The sequence below is a fragment of the Mastigoproctus giganteus genome, chromosome 13 (assembly GCF_048544385.1).
Source record: "Mastigoproctus giganteus isolate SK-2022 chromosome 13, ASM4854438v1, whole genome shotgun sequence".
In the NCBI taxonomy this organism is placed as follows: domain Eukaryota; kingdom Metazoa; phylum Arthropoda; class Arachnida; order Uropygi; family Thelyphonidae; genus Mastigoproctus; species Mastigoproctus giganteus.
The window spans coordinates 44,700,449-44,719,623 of record NC_143587.1 but is presented as its reverse complement, the minus strand read 5'-3'; the positions used below and the strand labels follow the sequence as shown (position 1 = coordinate 44,719,623).

At 37.0% G+C, this 19,175-nt stretch overlaps 1 protein-coding gene across 1 annotated transcript in view; it reads right to left on the bottom strand.

The window, feature by feature from the left end:
* LOC150076000 (EF-hand domain-containing family member C2-like) overlaps nt 1–19,175 on the bottom strand; it is an 85,250-nt gene that overhangs the window by 58,837 nt on the left and 7,238 nt on the right. The window contains exon 2 of the mRNA XM_090387229.1: nt 1,731–1,835. Within this exon, the coding sequence (XP_090243355.1) occupies nt 1,731–1,835 (105 nt within the window). The remainder of the gene's footprint in view (nt 1–1,730; nt 1,836–19,175) is intronic.

Genomic DNA, 19,175 nt, shown 5'->3' with positions numbered 1-19,175 from the left:
TGGGGCATAATGGTCAGTCTATATTTTATATTTTTGTTTTGTTGTGTATGGTTTAAATCTCTGTTTGGTGATATTTCACATTAATTTGGACCTGGTGCCCATCAGAGGGGGCACCGCTAAATTTCTATTTAATTGGCTTTAAATTTTAATGAATTATTATTCGTATAATTAGATTTTCTAAATTAATTTAGAGTTTCCATTGCAATATTCTTACTCCCTCTCTCTTCCCTCCCTGTTTAGATTTGAATTTAGGTTTAATTTTGTTTTTTCGCTCTAGTCTTGCCGTACTGCTGGTATTATTTTGTTTTATTTTAAACCTTATTCTAATTTATATGATTATATTTCAAGCATCATGTAGAGGAATATGCTTTTTGCTGCCTCTGATGTGTGCTGTACTCTCCTTTTATTTTTATTTTTATTAAGTAATACTTCTTTTTCAACATTATTTAAATATAATTATGTCACATGATAGTATTGGGCGAATTGCTAACGCTGTGCCTGTACTGCCATCTATAGTTTATTCATTTATATAAACGGGTTAAGTGTATTTGTGTCAGTAGTGTGGCTTTGCACTGGAGTGCTTTTGTCTGTTCTATTTTTGATTTTCGCTGCATCAGGACCACCGCTGTTCAATTCCCTGCATTGGCGGTTCGATCTGTGGATCGGTGTGGCGGACTGATCTTGCGGTCGTTTCGCCTTTGCGGTGATTTGTTTAGCGTTCGAAATGCAGCGATTCCCTGACCATTATTGGCCTTGTGGTCCTCTGTTGAGATGGGGCATAATGGTCAGTCTATATTTTATATTTTTGTTTTGTTGTGTATGGTTTAAATCTCTGTTTGGTGATATTTCACATTAATTTGGACCTGGTGCCCATCAGAGGGGGCACTGCTAAATTTCTATTTAATTGGCTTTAAATTTTAATGAATTATTATTCGTATAATTAGATTTTCTAAATTAATTTAGAGTTTCCATTGCAATATTCTTACTCCCTCTCTCTTCCCTCCCTGTTTAGATTTGAATTTAGGTTTAATTTTGTTTTTTCGCTCTAGTCTTGCCGTACTGCTGGTATTATTTTGTTTTATTTTAAACCTTATTCTAATTTATATGATTATATTTCAAGCATCATGTAGAGGAATATGCTTTTTGCTGCCTCTGATGTGTGCTGTACTCTCCTTTTATTTTTATTTTTATTAAGTAATACTTCTTTTTCAACATTATTTAAATATAATTATATATATATATATATATATATATATATATATATATATATATATATATATATATATATATATATCATTTTATTTCTGAAAGCAAAAACATCAATCTGTTGACAAGCAAAGCAAAAACCACTTTTTATTAAAAAAGAAAAGTTTTTTTGCTTTCTTGTATCCACATAAAAAAAAACACTTTTTTATGTGGATGCAAGATGAACCCAAAACTTGCCAAATGCACAATATTTTATCAAAATAGTGAGATGTGCAATTGGAGAGTTATAAGTAACCAAGAAGAAAAATTGCCATGTTGTAGTGCACCTAATGATAACTTATTAGGTGCACTAATAAGTTATTAAAATAATGACCAAATATTTATATCTAAAATTTAATACTTTAGTATTCATTTCATTCTTACCAAGGAAGTCAGAGTAACCAATATTAAAAAAAGTAAATTAGTTTTAAATGCTTTTAAAAATTTTCTGAAATATCACGCACACGTACACACACACAACTTACTGGGTTGTTATCCAAAATATATTTCTGTTCTCTTTCTTTTTTTGCTGATATGTTGAGGAGAGTTCGTGATGCCATCTCACCTACATGAGGTAATGGTTCCACATCCTATATAGTGAAAATATAAGAGCTTTAACGTTCTCACCTATTTATAAGAAGGTTTTATGAGTAATGCTTTAATACTAAAAGTATGGTAATGATTCTGATCTTTGAGCATTTTTAAGTCATTGTACCTTTTTTATATAAATTATAATTTTCTATGGATTCATGACTTTTATAAAATGTAGCTTTCTACATGTTTTAATCTTTTTTTTATTTTTTTGAAAATAAAGAATACATACAAAGTGTTATACCTATAAGTACAGATGTGGTCAATTTGACCATAACAAATTTTCCTCAAATGTAATCAGATCATACTTCTTTATGTTTGTGTACTGGCACACAAACATACTTCTTTATGTTTGTGTGCCAGTACAATCCCAATGCATCTGTGATTAGTGAGTGTAAACTGTTAAGAAATATAACTGCAGTATAACTGCACTAATTTCCTTTTGTTATTCTGTGCTATTTATAGGTTATGTTGGGTTATGTTAGTTTAAATTATGGGCTTACATTATGGCAAGCTCTAGATTATTTATCAGAACTGGGCAAACTATCTGAAAATGATTCAGATGTACCTAGTAATGATAATGCCTACTATAAGATTAATTTTGATCTAGACTTAATACTTGAAAGTATTTAGCATCTTAAAATAATCAAACTTTTAGAACTCTCAGAAACTTGTAAATGAGCCATCAAATTCTGAGCAATTGATTACGCAGAAACAAACAGGCAGAGATGAAACAAAACAAGTTTTTCAGAGTGAGAAAATGACAAAGAGAAAGAAATTTCGAGATTACAAATTTTCACCCATCTGAAATTTGGAATAATTTTATAAAAAATTGCAGAATGTGTTACACTCCAGGTGAAACAATATCTACTGAAGAATGATTGCTTCTGACAAAAGCTAGGTGCCAATTTAATCTGTCTATGGTAAATAAACTTTACATATTTGGCATCAAACTGTGGCTAATTTACTGATTTGCTATGCTGTCTACATAGATTATGCAGCTGTGAAGAAAAAAGTAAGGATTGTAACTGCTGACAATTTTTTCCTTGGTTTTCCTATTACCTTACCCATGCTCCTGAGTGAGAGAGAGAGAGAGAGAGAGAGAGAGAGAAAGAAGAAAAGGAACCTGATTGTAAAGTTTTATAATTGAACAAAATATGCCTTGAATATAATTGAACAAAATATGCCTTGAATATAATTGAACAAAATATGTCATGATCAGGCAACATGAAAATATTCTGTCAAAGAATATTTCCATATCACATGATCAATATGTTCTATATGACATTACAAGTTTTCTATAATATATTGAATCTAGTTGCATAATTATGTGGATTATTTATCAAAAAATTATTATATAATATCGGTGTAAATACACCATAGTTAACCCATAGATTTGAGCTACGATTGTAGCGTAGAAGGCATCGTTTTAATTGTATCTCATAATGTGGTTGCCTTCACAACAAGATAGCTACTATTGAATTACTTCAAATAAATAACGCTTCTCTAGTAGAGAAGACTACTGTTATTTATTTTCAGCGTACCACCACCCAGACGATCGTTTCGAAGCTTTTTGGCTTCGTCATCAGTGGGCGGGTAGGTAATACAACAAGCCATCTCAGTTGCAAAGTTATATCCATATTATGGGAGATGCCAGAAGGGTGTGGTGGTAATGTATTTGGAAAATTAAATGCACTAGGCATAATCCTTATGGGTTTTGATAATTAACTATATAATATCGGTGTAAATACACCATAGTTAACCCATGTGAAGGCAACCACATTATGAGATACAATTAAAACGATGCCTTCTACGCTACAATCGTAGCTCAAATCTATGGGTTAACTATGGTGTATTTACACCGATATTATATAGTTAATTATCAAAACCCATAAGGATTATGCCTAGTGCATTTAATTTTCCAAATACATTACCACCACACCCTTCTGGCATCTCTCATAATGTGGATATAACTTCGCAACTGAGATGGCTTGTTGTATTACCTATCCGCCCACTGATGATGAAGCCAAAAAGGTTCGAAACGATCGTCTAGTTTGTGAATTGTTTCGTTCATTGGTGTTCTACTCGTTCTGAAGGTTGAAGAAAGTGTCCGATCGCATCAAGAGGTTAGCGGCGGTCCTTTCAGCTGAGGTTTCCCCGTTGTGGGGAACCTCCTTTAGGAGGGTAGTAAGTGATTGATTTTCTTTTGTTTTACGTTTCTTTGGAATTTATTTCTGCCAAGTTAGATATTTTCTTTTTTCGTTTTGCTGGTGTCAGGCAGGACACGGGATTTTTTAACTATTCATTTTCCTTAAGGAACCGAGATTAATTATGGCACAGTTCTTTTTTAGAGAAAGAACAGTGGAGTTTCAGACTACAGAGGTTTGTCCAATTAGAGAGGTAATGCGGGGAGTGACTCAGGTTGTTTCGGTTCACGAGATAAAAGGATTAACTCCATTACCGAGGCAGAAATATCAGTTGGTCTTGAAAACAATAGAGGCAAGAGAAAAGGTTTTGAAAGGGTTTTCTATTAGAAACGTAATGATCAAACCTGTGCAAATTGGTAACATACGCAAAGTGGTTACTATTGACAGGTTTCCGGTAGAAATGTCTAACAGTCCTATCGAGAGTTTTTTTAACAAGTTTGGTAAGGTTGTTAAGATTCATAGGAAAGAATACGAGGAATGGCCAGGTGTGGAAACAGGTACGGTGCAAATTCATATTGACATGAAAACGCCCGTGCCAAACATCATCGATTTGATGGGTCATAGGTTATTAATAAATTACCCAGGAGTTCAGAAAGTTTGTTTGAGGTGCGGAGGTAAAGACCATTTGGGAGCAGAATGCCAAAAATCACGTTGTTTTAATTGTGATGGCACCGGTCATATTACGGCCAACTGCCTTAATAATTGTAAGAAATGCGGAGCTCCGGAACGCACATTTGCCGAAAGAGTTGCTGGTGGGGGAGGACAGCAGAAAGCGAGCGAGCCGCTAAAAGATATGCCTAACACTGAGAGCACGGAAACTATAGTAGCGCAGAGGGGTGAGACGCAGATTAAAGAAATCACACCAACGTTTTACAATAGCGTATGATATGTCGGTAACACAATCGGAACACGCAGAACTAACCGAGGTTATGGAAGCGGAAAACACAGTACAAAATGTACATAAACGGGGGGAGAAGGAAGAAATAAGTGGTAAAACTAAAAGAGCAAAAGGGGGAACAGAGGAAATTCAAGAAGAGACTGAAACAAAACAAACAGAGGGGGAAGAGGTATCAATTTTGTCAGGTGGTAAGAAAGATTGCAAAACACTTTCGGGGTCTGATTCGGATTCAGATGGCATACAAACAAGGGAATACGAAGGAATAGAATGGTTAAATGTAATAGGAAATACAAAAGAATACAGGGAATATAGGCGAAGCTAGGCAGAAATTGTTAAAACTTGAGGAGAACCGAATTTTCTTTGGAATGAAAACGAGGAGGGTCAGGTAGTTAATATTCAGTTCACCTGGGGTGATTTCGTTATTTCTAATATTAAAAACAAGAATGTTGGAGATCTCACCGCATTGCTCACTAGTAACAAGTTAAAATTAAATGCGGAACATAGGAATATCTTAGCAGAAGTTCTAGTAAAGTTCTGCTCATAATGTCCGGAATAACATTTATGTCGTTAAATGTACAGGGTTTGAGAGCGATTAACAAACAAAGGATGATATGGCAAATTATGATGAACATGGGGGTGAAGATTTGGTTTCTACAAGAAACCCACTTCGGCAGCTTAGCAGACATCCAGCAGTTTCAAAACAGATACCGGTTGTTAGGATTTTGGAACAAATCGATCCACAGGGATGGGAATAGTAGTGGTTCCCCCAATTTTAGGGACTGTACGACTGGCAGGTAGGGATACAGAAGGTCGGGTTGTGGCAGTGGATTGGAGTTATGGGGGGCGGCGCACAATTAGACTAATCTGTGTATATAGTCCAAATTCCACTTTAGAAAGGAAAACTCTGTTTCAGGGGCTGGGCAATTATATGAGGGGGGTGCAGTGGATTATAATGGCAGGGGACTGGAACTGCGTTCCTGACCCTATTAGGGACAAAATTCTGGCGGGTGCCCCGCATCATGGTACAGGGGGGTTCGTGAATTAATCGAGGTTTGTACTAAATTAGACTTGGTAGACGTCCTGAGGGATAAAAATCCGGGGAAACGAGCGGCCACAAGAATAGCCAATAATATAGGAACTAGGATAGATCGCATTTATGTAACAAGTCAGTTGAAGGATAAGATAACAATGATACGGCATGTGAAATTTGCGGGAGGTCGACAAGTTTCAGATCACATGGCAGTAATGTGGAAGGGAGATTTATTTACGAACGTTAGTCTGGGTAATGGTTATTGGAAGCTCAACCCAGCAGTTCTGGAGAGAGAGAGAGGACTGGGACTTTACAACAGTTATTAAACAGATAGTAGAGCAAGGTAGAAATGAGTGGGAAATGTCGGCGAAAATTAAAGAAAGTGCTAAATCATTTTATTACTCCAAAATTAAGGAAAGAAACGAACAATGCAGAAATAGACTGAAAGATCTCCTACAAGAAAAAAGAATTTACCACCGGTGCGGGGATGAAAGTGCAACAGCGGAAGTACAAGCGATTATTGACGGTATAATATTGGAAGAAGAGAAAGAAAAGGTGCGAAAAATACAGCTGAAATTTAGGGAGGCTGATAGTCCTTCAGCTGCGTTTTACCAAAGAAGACTAAGGTTAAATAATTTAGCCAAAACTGTTCAGGAAATTACAGACGATGACAACACACATTCAACAACGCTAACTATTATGAATAGTTTTGTAAATTACTATGAAAAAGAGCTTGCTTTGCAAAAAAAAGAGAGAGACAACTCCATTTGGACGATTGGACAATTCACACCCGAGCAGAAAGCATTACAGGACATGGAAATAATTATGGGGGAACTAACCGTGGCTCTAAAATCATGTAAATTATGACGCGTGCCGGGACCGGATGGTTTGGGGTTTGAATTTTATAAGAAATTTTGGAACTTGTTAGCGCCTATTCTTCTGGCCGTCTTTAACAAATTTTTTCAGGAAGGGGTTGTACCCGAAGGCGTTTTAAATGCCTATACTACTTTCATTCCGAAGCATGGACGGGATTTAACGAAAATTGCTAACTGGAGACCTATAATGTTGGCTAATTGTGACTATAAAATATTTGCAAAGATTTTGATAACTAAGTTAAAATGCGACGTAACCCAGGTAGTTAGAAGCACACAGTGCTATGGTATACCGGGGAGGCGGATAGAATATAACCTTTGGCTATTAAAAGATATATTAGAATATCGGAAACGAAAGAGTTACAATTTAGCGTTAGTGGCAATCGACCTAGAAAAGGCTTTCAATAGAATTGACCACAACTACCTTTTCTCTATAATTAAAGATACGAACGTAGGGTCTCAGTTGTTTACAGTCCTGAGAAATCTATATACACGTAGTAGCACGCGACTTTTGGTAAATGGAGAAATTTCGAAAAACATTAAAATTGATAGGGGAGTAAAACAAGGATGTCCGCTTAGTCCTTTGTTATTTACGTTAGCACTGGAACCACTACTGGGAAGAATAGATAGAACTGAAGCCATTCAGGGGATACCGTTGCCAAAGCCGGCAGAGCAGTGTAAATGTATAGTGTATGCGGATGAAGTTACCGCCACTCTCACTACGAGTTATGCGGTGGAAGAATTTATGTCACTCGTTACTTCTTTTGGTAAAAAGTTGGGGTTAAACATAAACGAAGATAAAACTAGGATAAAATTGTTAGGGGAATGGGTACATCGGCCTGTACCACAACGAGAAGTGGAGTCGAATAAATCGATTCAAATATTGGGAGTTCCGTTTAGAGTCCCATGCTACTTGTAGGAGGGCTCACCACTAAAATATGGGAAAGTTTAAAAGAGTGGGAAGTGGGACAATTTTCTTTTGAGAACAAATCCATTATTGTTAGAACCGTAATTCTTCCTAAAATCTTATACACTGTGTTCATAACAGGAATCACAGCTAGGACAATGAGACGATTTTACGTTCCAACATTTCAGTTTCTATGGGGAGGAAAACGGCAAGAAATAGCGCAGAAATTTTTATTTTTACCGTGGGAAGATGGGGGAATAAGTATTCCAAAAATTAATTTGAGGTGTAGCTGTAAGAGGCTGCTGGATGTGGCTAATATGGTGCAATCTAACCATTTAGTAGCAGTACTGATAAAATATTTTATGGGATTTAATACAGCCTTAATTAAAGGCGGCAATTATCTAGGGCCAAAAGCAGAGACAATTCCTATATATTACAAAAAAATTCGGGATATGTGCACGCAGTTAAGGGAGAAAGATATAGATCCTTTTAAGGGGGGGGGGTTTAAAACGACTCTACTGGACACTGTTTAACTCAGAAAATCCAGAAAAGCCAAATTTAGAAAATAATGCCCAGTTGTTTTTTAAAAATTTAAAAATTGGCGGAAACTACCCGTCGCATATTGACTTTTCGTGGAGGGTTGGTTACGGAAACATACCAGTGAACGATATCACGTATAGATTTAGTCAGACAGGCAACAGATTATGCCAATTTTGTACCAAAATTGAAACAGTGTACCATTTATTTTATTACTGTCGATTCGCGCAGGAAGTTTGGAAAAGAATTTGTAGATTTTTGAGGATGAGACAGTTCACACTAGAGGAGGTAATTTACTTGCAATTCGATCTTCGATCATCCCTTGGGCAAGAAAAAAATGTTCACTATATTTTTAATTACAGAGGCAAAATATCATGTGTGGAAGCTTCGAAAACGGAAAAGGTTTGGGACCTTTAGGGGATATCTTTGGGATTTGAAACAAACAATGTCTGCTTCCATGCAAAGGTTTTTACAGTTGGAAAAATGGCGTTTAGGGTCTGATAAGTTTCTGAAAAGGTGGGGAGAGCCACCTCTTCTGTGCAGTTTGGTTGGAGATGAGGTTCATCTAAAGTACTGGTTTTAGTTATTTGAGAGGAAAAAAAAAAAAAAAAAAAGCACCACCTGGGTTTTTTTTTCGTTCATTACAAAATTCAGTTTTCTTGATAAAAAAATCTAGATGTCTTAGGTTCTCATCAAAACAGTTCCATGATATAGGTTTGAATTTTATAACTCAAAATTTGTTTGGTTAAATAGATCTAGTCCAATGGGTTTTTTCACATTTAATTCACAATAGCTTTGAAACGATCGTCTAAATTTAGATTTTTTATGATTTAGATTTGAATTTTATAATTCATTTGTTTGGTTTAATAGATTTGGTCCAATGGGTTTTTTTTTCACATGAAATTCACAAACGATCGTCTGGGTGGTGGTACGCTGAAAATAAATAACAGTAGTCTTCTCTACTAGAGAAGCGTTATTTATTTGAAGTAATTCAATAGTAGCTATCTTGTTGTGAAGGCAACCACATTATGAGATACAATTAAAACGATGCCTTCTACGCTACAATCGTAGCTCAAATCTATGGGTTAACTATGGTGTATTTACACCAATATTACATAGTTAATTATCAAAACCCATAAGGATTATGCCTAATGCATTTAATTTTCCAAATATATAAAATTATTGAAGATTAAATGCACAAGGCATAAAATGATATGGGTTTAAATTAACTATATAATATCGGTGTGAATTAGCATTAGCATTAGCAAAGGCACATGATGCAAGAAAGCCAGCTTATATAGCCAGCATCAGCCAAAAAAAAAAAAAAAAAACCCTTATTTCACCCATCCACTTGCTCCAAATGTTTGTCAAGTTCTGCCTTGAATCTATTTAAGCTATCAACTTCTAACCATAGTTTACCCATAAATTAAACTACATATGTAGTGTGAAAGGCATATTACTCATAAATTAAACGTAGTGTGTTTCAAGAGGAACCACTTGTGGTTCCTTTTGAAACATTATTGTGGAACCACTTCTCAACTGTGATGGCATGTTTGCGTTATCTGGGTACCTGCCCACCTACCGATGGTAGGCCAACAGCTTTGAAACAGTGCCATATGGGTGGTATCCACAGAGATTAAATAACAGTAGCCTTCTCTACTAGAGAAGCGTTACTTATTCGAAGTAGTGCAATACCTGGTATCTCGTTGTGAAGGTAGCCACAATATGAGATACAATTAAAATGATGCCTTTCAAACTACATACGTAGTTTAATTTATGGGTAAACTATGGTGTATCTACACCGATATTATATAATCATAAAATTATAAACTCAAATATCTTTTGAAGAAAATTTATTTTGCAAATGGTTGAAGAGCTGCAATAAATATCACTGAGTTTGCTATAGTACTGGAGCTCCTTTCTGTAATACTTACAGAGTTTAATTTTATATTTAATTAGAAGTATGAATAAGTATTGCTTTTTTAATAATTACACTATGTTAATTATTCTTTATATAAAGAATAATTAAGTCTTTTTTTTATTAAACTGTAATCACATTTTTAAAACTTAAATAAAGAACAATGATAAGAAACACTGCTAACTTTCACACATAGTCAAACTAACAGTTGTTGTACTGGTAAGAAATGAAACATTCCCCTCTAACCATTCTTATAGGAAATAAGAGTAGTTGGAGGAGGATGATGCATTTATTTCCAGTTCTGACAAAAAAGCACACTTGGATTATGTTTGCATGGAAAAAGAATACCCATGAATATTTAAACCTATAAGATTTGAATATGTATGTATGTATGTATTTAACTGTCGAAGGGTGGCACCCGGACATACATCCATCTCCACCAATTTATCATATAACATATTCTCATAATGGCCTGTTAGTGTAAGTGTGTGTACACGTGTGTGTAATGTGTTATAAGTGAAACAGGCTACTCTGTCACCAGGTGATAGTCCATTGGGCAATTACCACCTGGTGCCCATCCCTGGCACGAGGAGCTATGCCTGGATCTATTAGCTCTGGCTGTGCATATTGCACCTAAATCCCGCACCCACCAGTAAGGGTGCAAGACTGGTGGGTGCCAGCAGTCCCGCTCCTGGGGTGCCCACACCCAAATATTTAAATATTTGGATTATTTCCAAATATTTAAATATTTGGGTTTTTTTTTCCAGTTCTGACAAAAAAGCACACTTGGATTATGTTTGCATGGAAAAAGAATACCCATGAATATTTAAACCTATAAGATTTGAATAGCCTGACTTGACTTGTGTTTATTCAAAATATCCCCAATCCCTTTCAGGTTAGAAGGTGAACAATCATGCTGTCACTATTATGTTAGCCAATGACCAGATGGAGTCATAATAATAGTGACAAAATTATTCACTAACTGACCCAAGAGGGTTGAGAATATTTTGAATTAGTACTCCTGTCATTATTATTATCATCATTATAACTGTTATACTGTCAAAGAGTTTGTCGGTGTAGAGTCCTCTGGAAGTGTTAACATTTATGTTCTGTCCAGCCTCTTATCTGATAGCTGTTTGGTTTGGTTTTTGTTTTTTTTAGGAGCATTAGCAACTAAGGCCATATTGCTCTGGAGATATGCGGTGGTCATTCCCTGACCTTTCCGCACCTTCCATATTTGGTGGTCACGGGCTCGAACCCCCGTCTAATCAAGAAGCATGTGCTATGCACTGCTGTTCCTGCCCACCTGGCTATGGAGGCGCCTATAGCTGTTTGGAAAATCTATTTTTAAAGGTTACAGGATGCACCATAAACATTAATGCTATATAAAGAGCATGGGAAATGATTCCTTGGGCAAAAATAAGCGAAAAATGTTCTTTAAAGTTTTTCAATCTGATGCTGAAGATATTCATAAAACTATTGACTGCTCAGTGGACTCTACCCTGACTACTGACCACTACCCTAACTGCTAATTTTCCCTACTTAATCGGACTGCTCCTTATTGATAGTTTATATGACTCCCTCAATGGACATTCTTCAATACACAACTGGACTGTTCCTTATTGTGGACCTTGGTCTTACAGGATGGTTTTCTTTTACTATATAGTACACAACTGCTCTGAATGATATTGCACAAATTGGCCTGTCTCCACATGGCAAGGATAATAACTAGACACTGGTAACTGTTTACTGCTGTTGTCTAGGCTAAATGACCAATCATTAAAAATGAACATCACACTGTGGTACACAGACACAACTTCACTGATTGGCTTTATATAGTATGATACTTACACATGACAGTTATACTCCGAGTTTTCCCTGTCCAGCTGGAACCATACATGTCATAAATAAATTCATGGTTGATGATGTTCCATCAATGGAGAAGTGATTTTCATTGAAAAGTTAGTTCAAAAGCATGACTTAATAGGTGATATGCTTAGCCAGGTGCTCTACAATATGGTTCCAACAAGATGACACTCCTCTGTATTCCAGCATTCCTGCCTGCCATTACCTCAATACCACACTTCCCTAGGAGATGAAGAGATTGTGGTCAAGCTACAAGACTGATAAGTCTTATAGCTTGACCACACAGAGTGCCAGCGCCTCCGTAGCCAGGTGGGAAGGAGCAGCAGTGCGTAGTACACGCTTCTTGATTAGACCGGGGTTCGAGCCCGTCACCACCAAATACGGAGCATGCGGAAAGGTCAGGGAATGACCATCGCACCGGAGCAATATGGCCTTAGTTGCTAATGCTCCTAAAAACCAAATAACATAACAACACAGAGTGCCTGATTTATATTTACTGGATTATTTCCTCTAGGGGCATTTGAAGGAACAGATTTATGCAGATTGAGTTTCAAGCTTAGAAGATTTAACTGTTTTTTTTTTTTTTTTTTGATTTGGTAGTTGTTGGCGCATCGGCTTCTGTGGCCATATTGCACCTCCCAAGGTTTTTTTGCAGTACTTTGATCCAAGCCCGAGGCGGGAATCGAACCCGCGACCTTTGGGTTGCCGGGCTGGTACTTTACCCACTCGGCTAGCCCGGTCGGCGATTTAACTGTGCAATTCCAAGAAGCCATATTAGTAATAGTACTGGCAGTGGAAAATGATGCAAGAAAGGAAGCTCATACAGCATCAGCCAAAATTAAATAAATATATAACAAAATTTAAGGCAAATTTCCATCCTTCCTTAATTTAAATTTATGCCCACTCACGTGCGCAATCTAAGCAAGAGGAAAGATTTCATTAGCATTGAGCTTAAGCAATCCATTTAAAGCCATTGACACCTTAATTAAATCTCCTCACAGGTGCCTAGTCTCCAGGTGCTGCAGTTTGCAGAACTGAAACCTTTCTTGGTAGGAGCACCCTTGTGTTCCCTTCACCAATCTGGTTGCACTGTTGCAACAATCTGGAGATTGTGGCAACAGTGCACCCATTCCAGCAGTTCTACATCTGTCCTAAAGTGAGGTCTCTAGGCCTGTATACAGTATTCAAAGTGTGGCCTGCCCAATGCCTTATACAATGGGATAATCACCTTCTTATCCATGCTGGAAAAGTTCCTGCATAACAATGACAAAACCCATGAGCTGTCCTGGCAGCCTGTCTGTACTGTTCAGAGATTTTTCAGAGGCATTTTTCCCTCTCATCTATCTTCAGTATGGCACCAGGGCTGGATTTCCCATTGTGCACCGTAGGCACAATGTCTAAGGCCTACAAAATTTTTAGGGCCTATGAAGGAAGGGAAAAATTAAGAAAAAAAACAACAGCTCACTCTTTTCACTGTGACTAATGAAAAATAAGCTGTGAAAACGTGTGGAATCAACTATAGGAGCTTCAATTCATAATAGAACTGCTCCATCAGTTGAGGTGGTTTGTCATTTATTATAGTTGAAAAGTGGGTAAAAACGTTTTACCTCCCTTTTAAGCTCATTTCGGAATAAAAGTGTCTAGGGCCTACCAACGCCAAAATCCAGCCCTGCATGGCACTACACAGTTTGTACATTAATCTGGGATTATGCAGTATCTTGAATTCGTCAATGTTAACATTCAATTGCCACTTCTCAGCCCATCAGCCTAATTTTCCTAGATCTTGATGCAATAGCATATCCCGATAACTGTCAATAACCACCCAGACAACCCTCATCTGCAAACTCAGACATAAAACCTAATATGCCTTCATCAATACAATTAATAAACACAAAAAATTACAATAGATGCAGAATTGAATCCTGTGGAACACCACTAATAACATTAGCCCATGAAGAGAAGTGCCCACTGATAACTGCTCTCTGTTTTCTCCTACTCAAACATCCCTTTATCCACAGCTATAAATTGCCCTTAACCACCACACTGCTCCAGTTTGTAGAGTAGTCTTTTATGTGCACTGTATCAAAAGCTTTTCTAAAATCCAAGTATACAATGTCAAAATTAATTTTTGCATCTAGTTCCTTTTTTACTGCATCATAGTATCCAATCAGATTGGTTAGACAAAATTGCCCTTTAACAAATCCATGCTGTGGCTGCAGTATAACTGCATTCCTGTCTGGATGGGCCTGCATTACTTCTTTGACCAGCAAACTCCGGTATTTTCCCTGGAACAGAAATCAAGTTAACAGGTTTGTAATTACTCATGTTGTCCTTTGATTCCCCCCCCCCTTTGTGAATTGGGCATACATTTGCACATCTCTAGTTCAAAAGGACCTCCCTTGAATCCAAGGATGATATAATTAAGGGTAAAGGTTTGCTTACCTCTTTTGCTGTCTCCCTCAATATAATGGACAGATTCTATCAACCCTTTCCCAGTATCTTTTTTTTTTTTTTTCACATTTTGCTTCAACAATTTCTCTTCCACTTTCCTCTCAGTTATCACAAAATCATTTAGCTCCCTGTCAGAGATTATAAACTTCTAACATCCCCTTCCATAAAAAATACCTCCTGTGTGAATGTCGATGCGAAATATCTATTCAGTCTGTCAGCAACCTTAGCAACATATCAACAGTTAAACCATTCACATTTAGTGGACCAAGTGTGCACTTCAACCATTCACATCTAGTGGACCAAGGGTGGACCAAGTGGGAGTATCACATATGGTGTTTATCCAAAATTCACACAGAATTTAGTCTATTTGGCTTTACAATTTACTGAGTGATGATTCTAATTCTGATAACATAACAATTTAAAACTGGAAGTGTCTGTGGAGTCAACTAATGAGATGACCGAGTTCTGTGCCTGCTTCAACTGGACTTACCTCACTCAACAGTTGGATCATTTCTGTTTATTTTGTGGTTCTATTAGCCATTTTTCAGGGTCAAAGCATAAATGACAGGAGCAATATTGCACCTTTAAGGTTAGCATTAGCATTAGTAGAGGCATATGATGCAAGAAAGCAAGCTTATGCAGCATCAGCCAAAAAAAAAAAAAAAAAAAAAAACATTCCCATTTCACCCCTCCATTTGTTCGAAATTATTATTATTATTATTATTATTATTATTATTATTATTATTACCAGCCACATGGTGAAAGGAAGCCTGAGGCTTATGCTGCACCAGCCTAGCCAAAAAAAAAAAAAAATTTCCCCAAGTTACCCTGAGAGAGAGAGAGAGAGAGAGGGAGAGAGAGCCAAAAGTAGAAGGGAATCACCAAGAAAGAGAAGAATGATGATATCCAGCTCAGGACCCTAGGTGTGCCAAGCCCATACTCACCAGATGTGAGCCCCTTATTTTTTTACAACAGACTCAGCATTTGGATTAAATATGAATACAATAATTTAAATTATTATAAAAGTATCTCGGTGCCATGAACATATGTAGACCACTCATCTTCTGTCACTAAGTTTGCAATATTTGAAAGAACTCAAATTGAAATATTTTCTGATATTATTTTCCAATATAGTATTTCACAATTAAGAATGAAATTATAAAGTTCCTCATTTTCAACTATTTGATGCTTCATCTCCAAAACTGATTGGCACACTTTGTCTATAATGGATCCTTGTCATAATTTCATGTATATAATATTCTTTTCCAACATAATTCAAAGTTTCGTTTAGTAAAGAATAACAGGTGCAAAAACATCAAAACTTTTATATTATTATTATTATGTTGTTTGTTTGTTTGTTATTTGGTTTTTAGGAGCATTAGCAACTAAGGCCATATTGCTCCGGGATATACGGTGGTCATTCCATGACCTTTCCGCATTCTCCATATTTGGTGGTGACGGGCTCGAACCCCGGTCTAATCAAGAAGCGTGTGCTACGCACTGCTGCTCCTTCCCACCTGGCTACGGAGGCGCCTTTATTTTATTATTATTAGCCATATGGTACAAAGTGCCTCCATAGCCAGGCGGGCAGGAGCAGCAGTGCATAGCACACGCTTCTTGATTAGACCAGAGTTCTAGCCCATGAGCCACCAAATACGGAGGATGCGGAAAGGCAGGAAATCACCACCGCATATACCTGTCCAACCAACTACCCGCTGGCTAAAGGCAAATTTCCACACATCTATCCTACATCTGTCTTTCCTCAATTTGAATTTATGCCCTCTCAGGTGTTTATTCTGAGCAAGAGGAAGAATCCCATCAGCATTGAGCATGCTCAAACCATTCAAGGCTTTATATACCTCTATCAGATCACCTCGCCAGTGCCTAGTCTCCAGACACTGTAATTTGCAAAACTTAAGCCTTTCTTCATAAGATCAACCCTTTGTTCCATTCACTAATCTTGTTGCCCTTCTCTGTACTCGTTCCAGCAGCTCTACATCCTTCTTGAAATGAGGCCTCCAGACCTGTATACAGTAAACAATGACAGTACTCCAGACCTGTATACAGGTTGCTTCAATGTTTGCTAACTTAGGCTCAAATCTTTAATTGTATCACTAGCATAGGATCAGAAAATGTTTTTTAATACATTAAAATTGGTTAATGTGAAAAATTTTATTGACATAATTTTCAAAAATGATTTGTTGGGATTTGGTTAACAAACTTAGGATAGCATGAAAAAGTTTTTCATCCTACAATCTTCATTTCAAAATATCAATTGCTTCATCTGTTTCTTTATTTTAAACGACACCAAAAACTACTGGAAACTTGTTCACAAAAATTTAAAATTTGAAAATGATGCACCACAAATTTATGAAATTTGTGCAAACACAGCATTTACAGGGATATAATTTTTCAATGGAAACTTGCACACCACGTAGTTACATGAAGAATAAAGTACTTCCTCATTGAGCAAAAGAACAGAATCTTCTCTTGTTTTATACTCTCCATAAGCTTGGCATTGACTAAATCAGAATCATTCTTCTGACTTGATCTGCTATGGTAATCAATGTCCAAAATTGAAGTGGAAAATATGAAAACTCTTAGTAAAAGAAATTTGCATATAACATTCTTCAATATCTAGAAGTAACAACCTCAGTAGACAGATTTTTGGATTTTCAAAAGTTAGCATAACATTTAAAAGAAAAGCCAGATTATTCAAGCCAGAAGAGAGAAATATGAGCAGACTTTCTGCATGAGTGAAGATAAGTTACCTAGAATTATCAGTTTGCTTGGCCTGTTTAGAATTACTTTTACCAGAAGTTTGCAATTCAAAAGTTTTTTTTCTTGAGTTCATCAATTTGTCTTTATTCAAAAGTTTTGGATCATGAACCAGATTTGAATATGAGTCTGTGTCACTTGCGTGTGACTACTCATTGTACTTTTCAATTTGATAACTCTAAAAAGTGCTCATATAGTTTATTATTATTATTATTATTATTATTAGCCATATGGTACAAGGAAGCCTGAGGCTTATGCTGCACCAGCCAAAAAAAAAAAAAAAATTCCCGAGTTACCCCATGTGTGTGTGTGTGTGTGTGTGTGTGTGTGTGTGTGTGTGTGTGTGTGTGTGTGTGTGTGTGTGAGAGAGAGAGAGAGAGAGAGAGAGAGAGAGAGAGAGAGAGAGAGAGAGAGAGAGAGAGAAGTAGAAAGGCATCACCAAGAAAGAGAAGAATGATGATATCCAGCTCAGGACCCTAGGTTTGCCAAGCCCATACTCACCAGATGTGAGCCCCCGGGGTATTTTCTTCTCACTGCTTCTAACTTCTTCTTTAAACAGACTTGTTAAAGGTTGCCACAGTTCTACCAGTCTAGTTAGACATTTAGCCAAAGACACACATGCTTAAAAATCTTTTTTTTCTTCTACAGAATGTATTACTTTAAATTGTCCAAATCTATCTTTCCTTTTAGCACTTTTTTCTAGATAGCAGTGAATTATCAACAAGTATTCATCCACTTTCACAGGAAGGCATGCAGCTCCTTTTCAGTACACAAATTAATAAGATGGCAAGGGCAGCCTATTACCATCAAGTGCTCAATCTCTTCTCATAATACCCTTGCTAATTCAGTTTTTATATCTACCATAATAAGTGCATTATCAACATTAAGTTTCAGTGTTTAAAGGAATCTCACATGCTTTCAGATTATTCAGAAGATGTCCAATGTTGTCACTTTCCAATTCTGGCACTAAACACAAACTACTTTTCATTTGCTGTTTTTTTATTATTTTTTTAGGCACATTTGTGTGCATATATATATATGACCCAAAACATTGTGACCACCTACCTAATATGATGTTGGTCCTCCATGTGCAGCCAAAACAGCTCGTACTCAGTGAGGCATGGATGCTACAAGATTTCTAAATGTGTCTTGTGGTATCTGGTACCAACACGTAACCAGCAGATCCTTTAACTCCTGTATGGTATGTGGTTGAGATGCCGCAGATCGGAGTTGCTGTTCCAACACAAACCACAGATGCTCGATGGAATTGATGCTGGGGAATTTGGAGGCCAGGGCAATACCTGGAAGTCTTCCTCATGTTCTGTGAACCAGTCTCGAACAATCCGGGTGGAGTGACATGGTGCATTATCCTGCTGAAAGACAGCACCACCAGAAGGGGAAGACCATTGCCATGAAAGGGTGTACCTGGTCAGCAATGATGTTTAGGTAGGTGGTAGACATCAGAGTTGCTGGCACATAGATGACTTGACCCAGGGTACCACAGCAGAACATCGCCCAAAGCATGACACCGCCAACACCAACTTGTTTTTGTCCCACGGTGTTTTTCATACTGTGTCCTGACCCGCGCATGTGCCGTAGTTCACCTGCACTTGCTTTGATTTGCATAACGGCTTGCTGGTCATAATGTTTTGGCTCATCACTATATATATATATGTACATATATATATATATATACACCAATGAGCCAAAACATTATGACCAGCGAGTCATTATGCAAATCAAAGCAAGTGCAGGTGAACTACGGCACGTGCGTGTGTCAGGACTCAGTACGAAAAACACCTGATACTGAGCTTGTTAATCAGTGTTACTCTTGTTCTTCAGATGGGAAAGGCAGTGGACTTAAGTGAGTTTGAC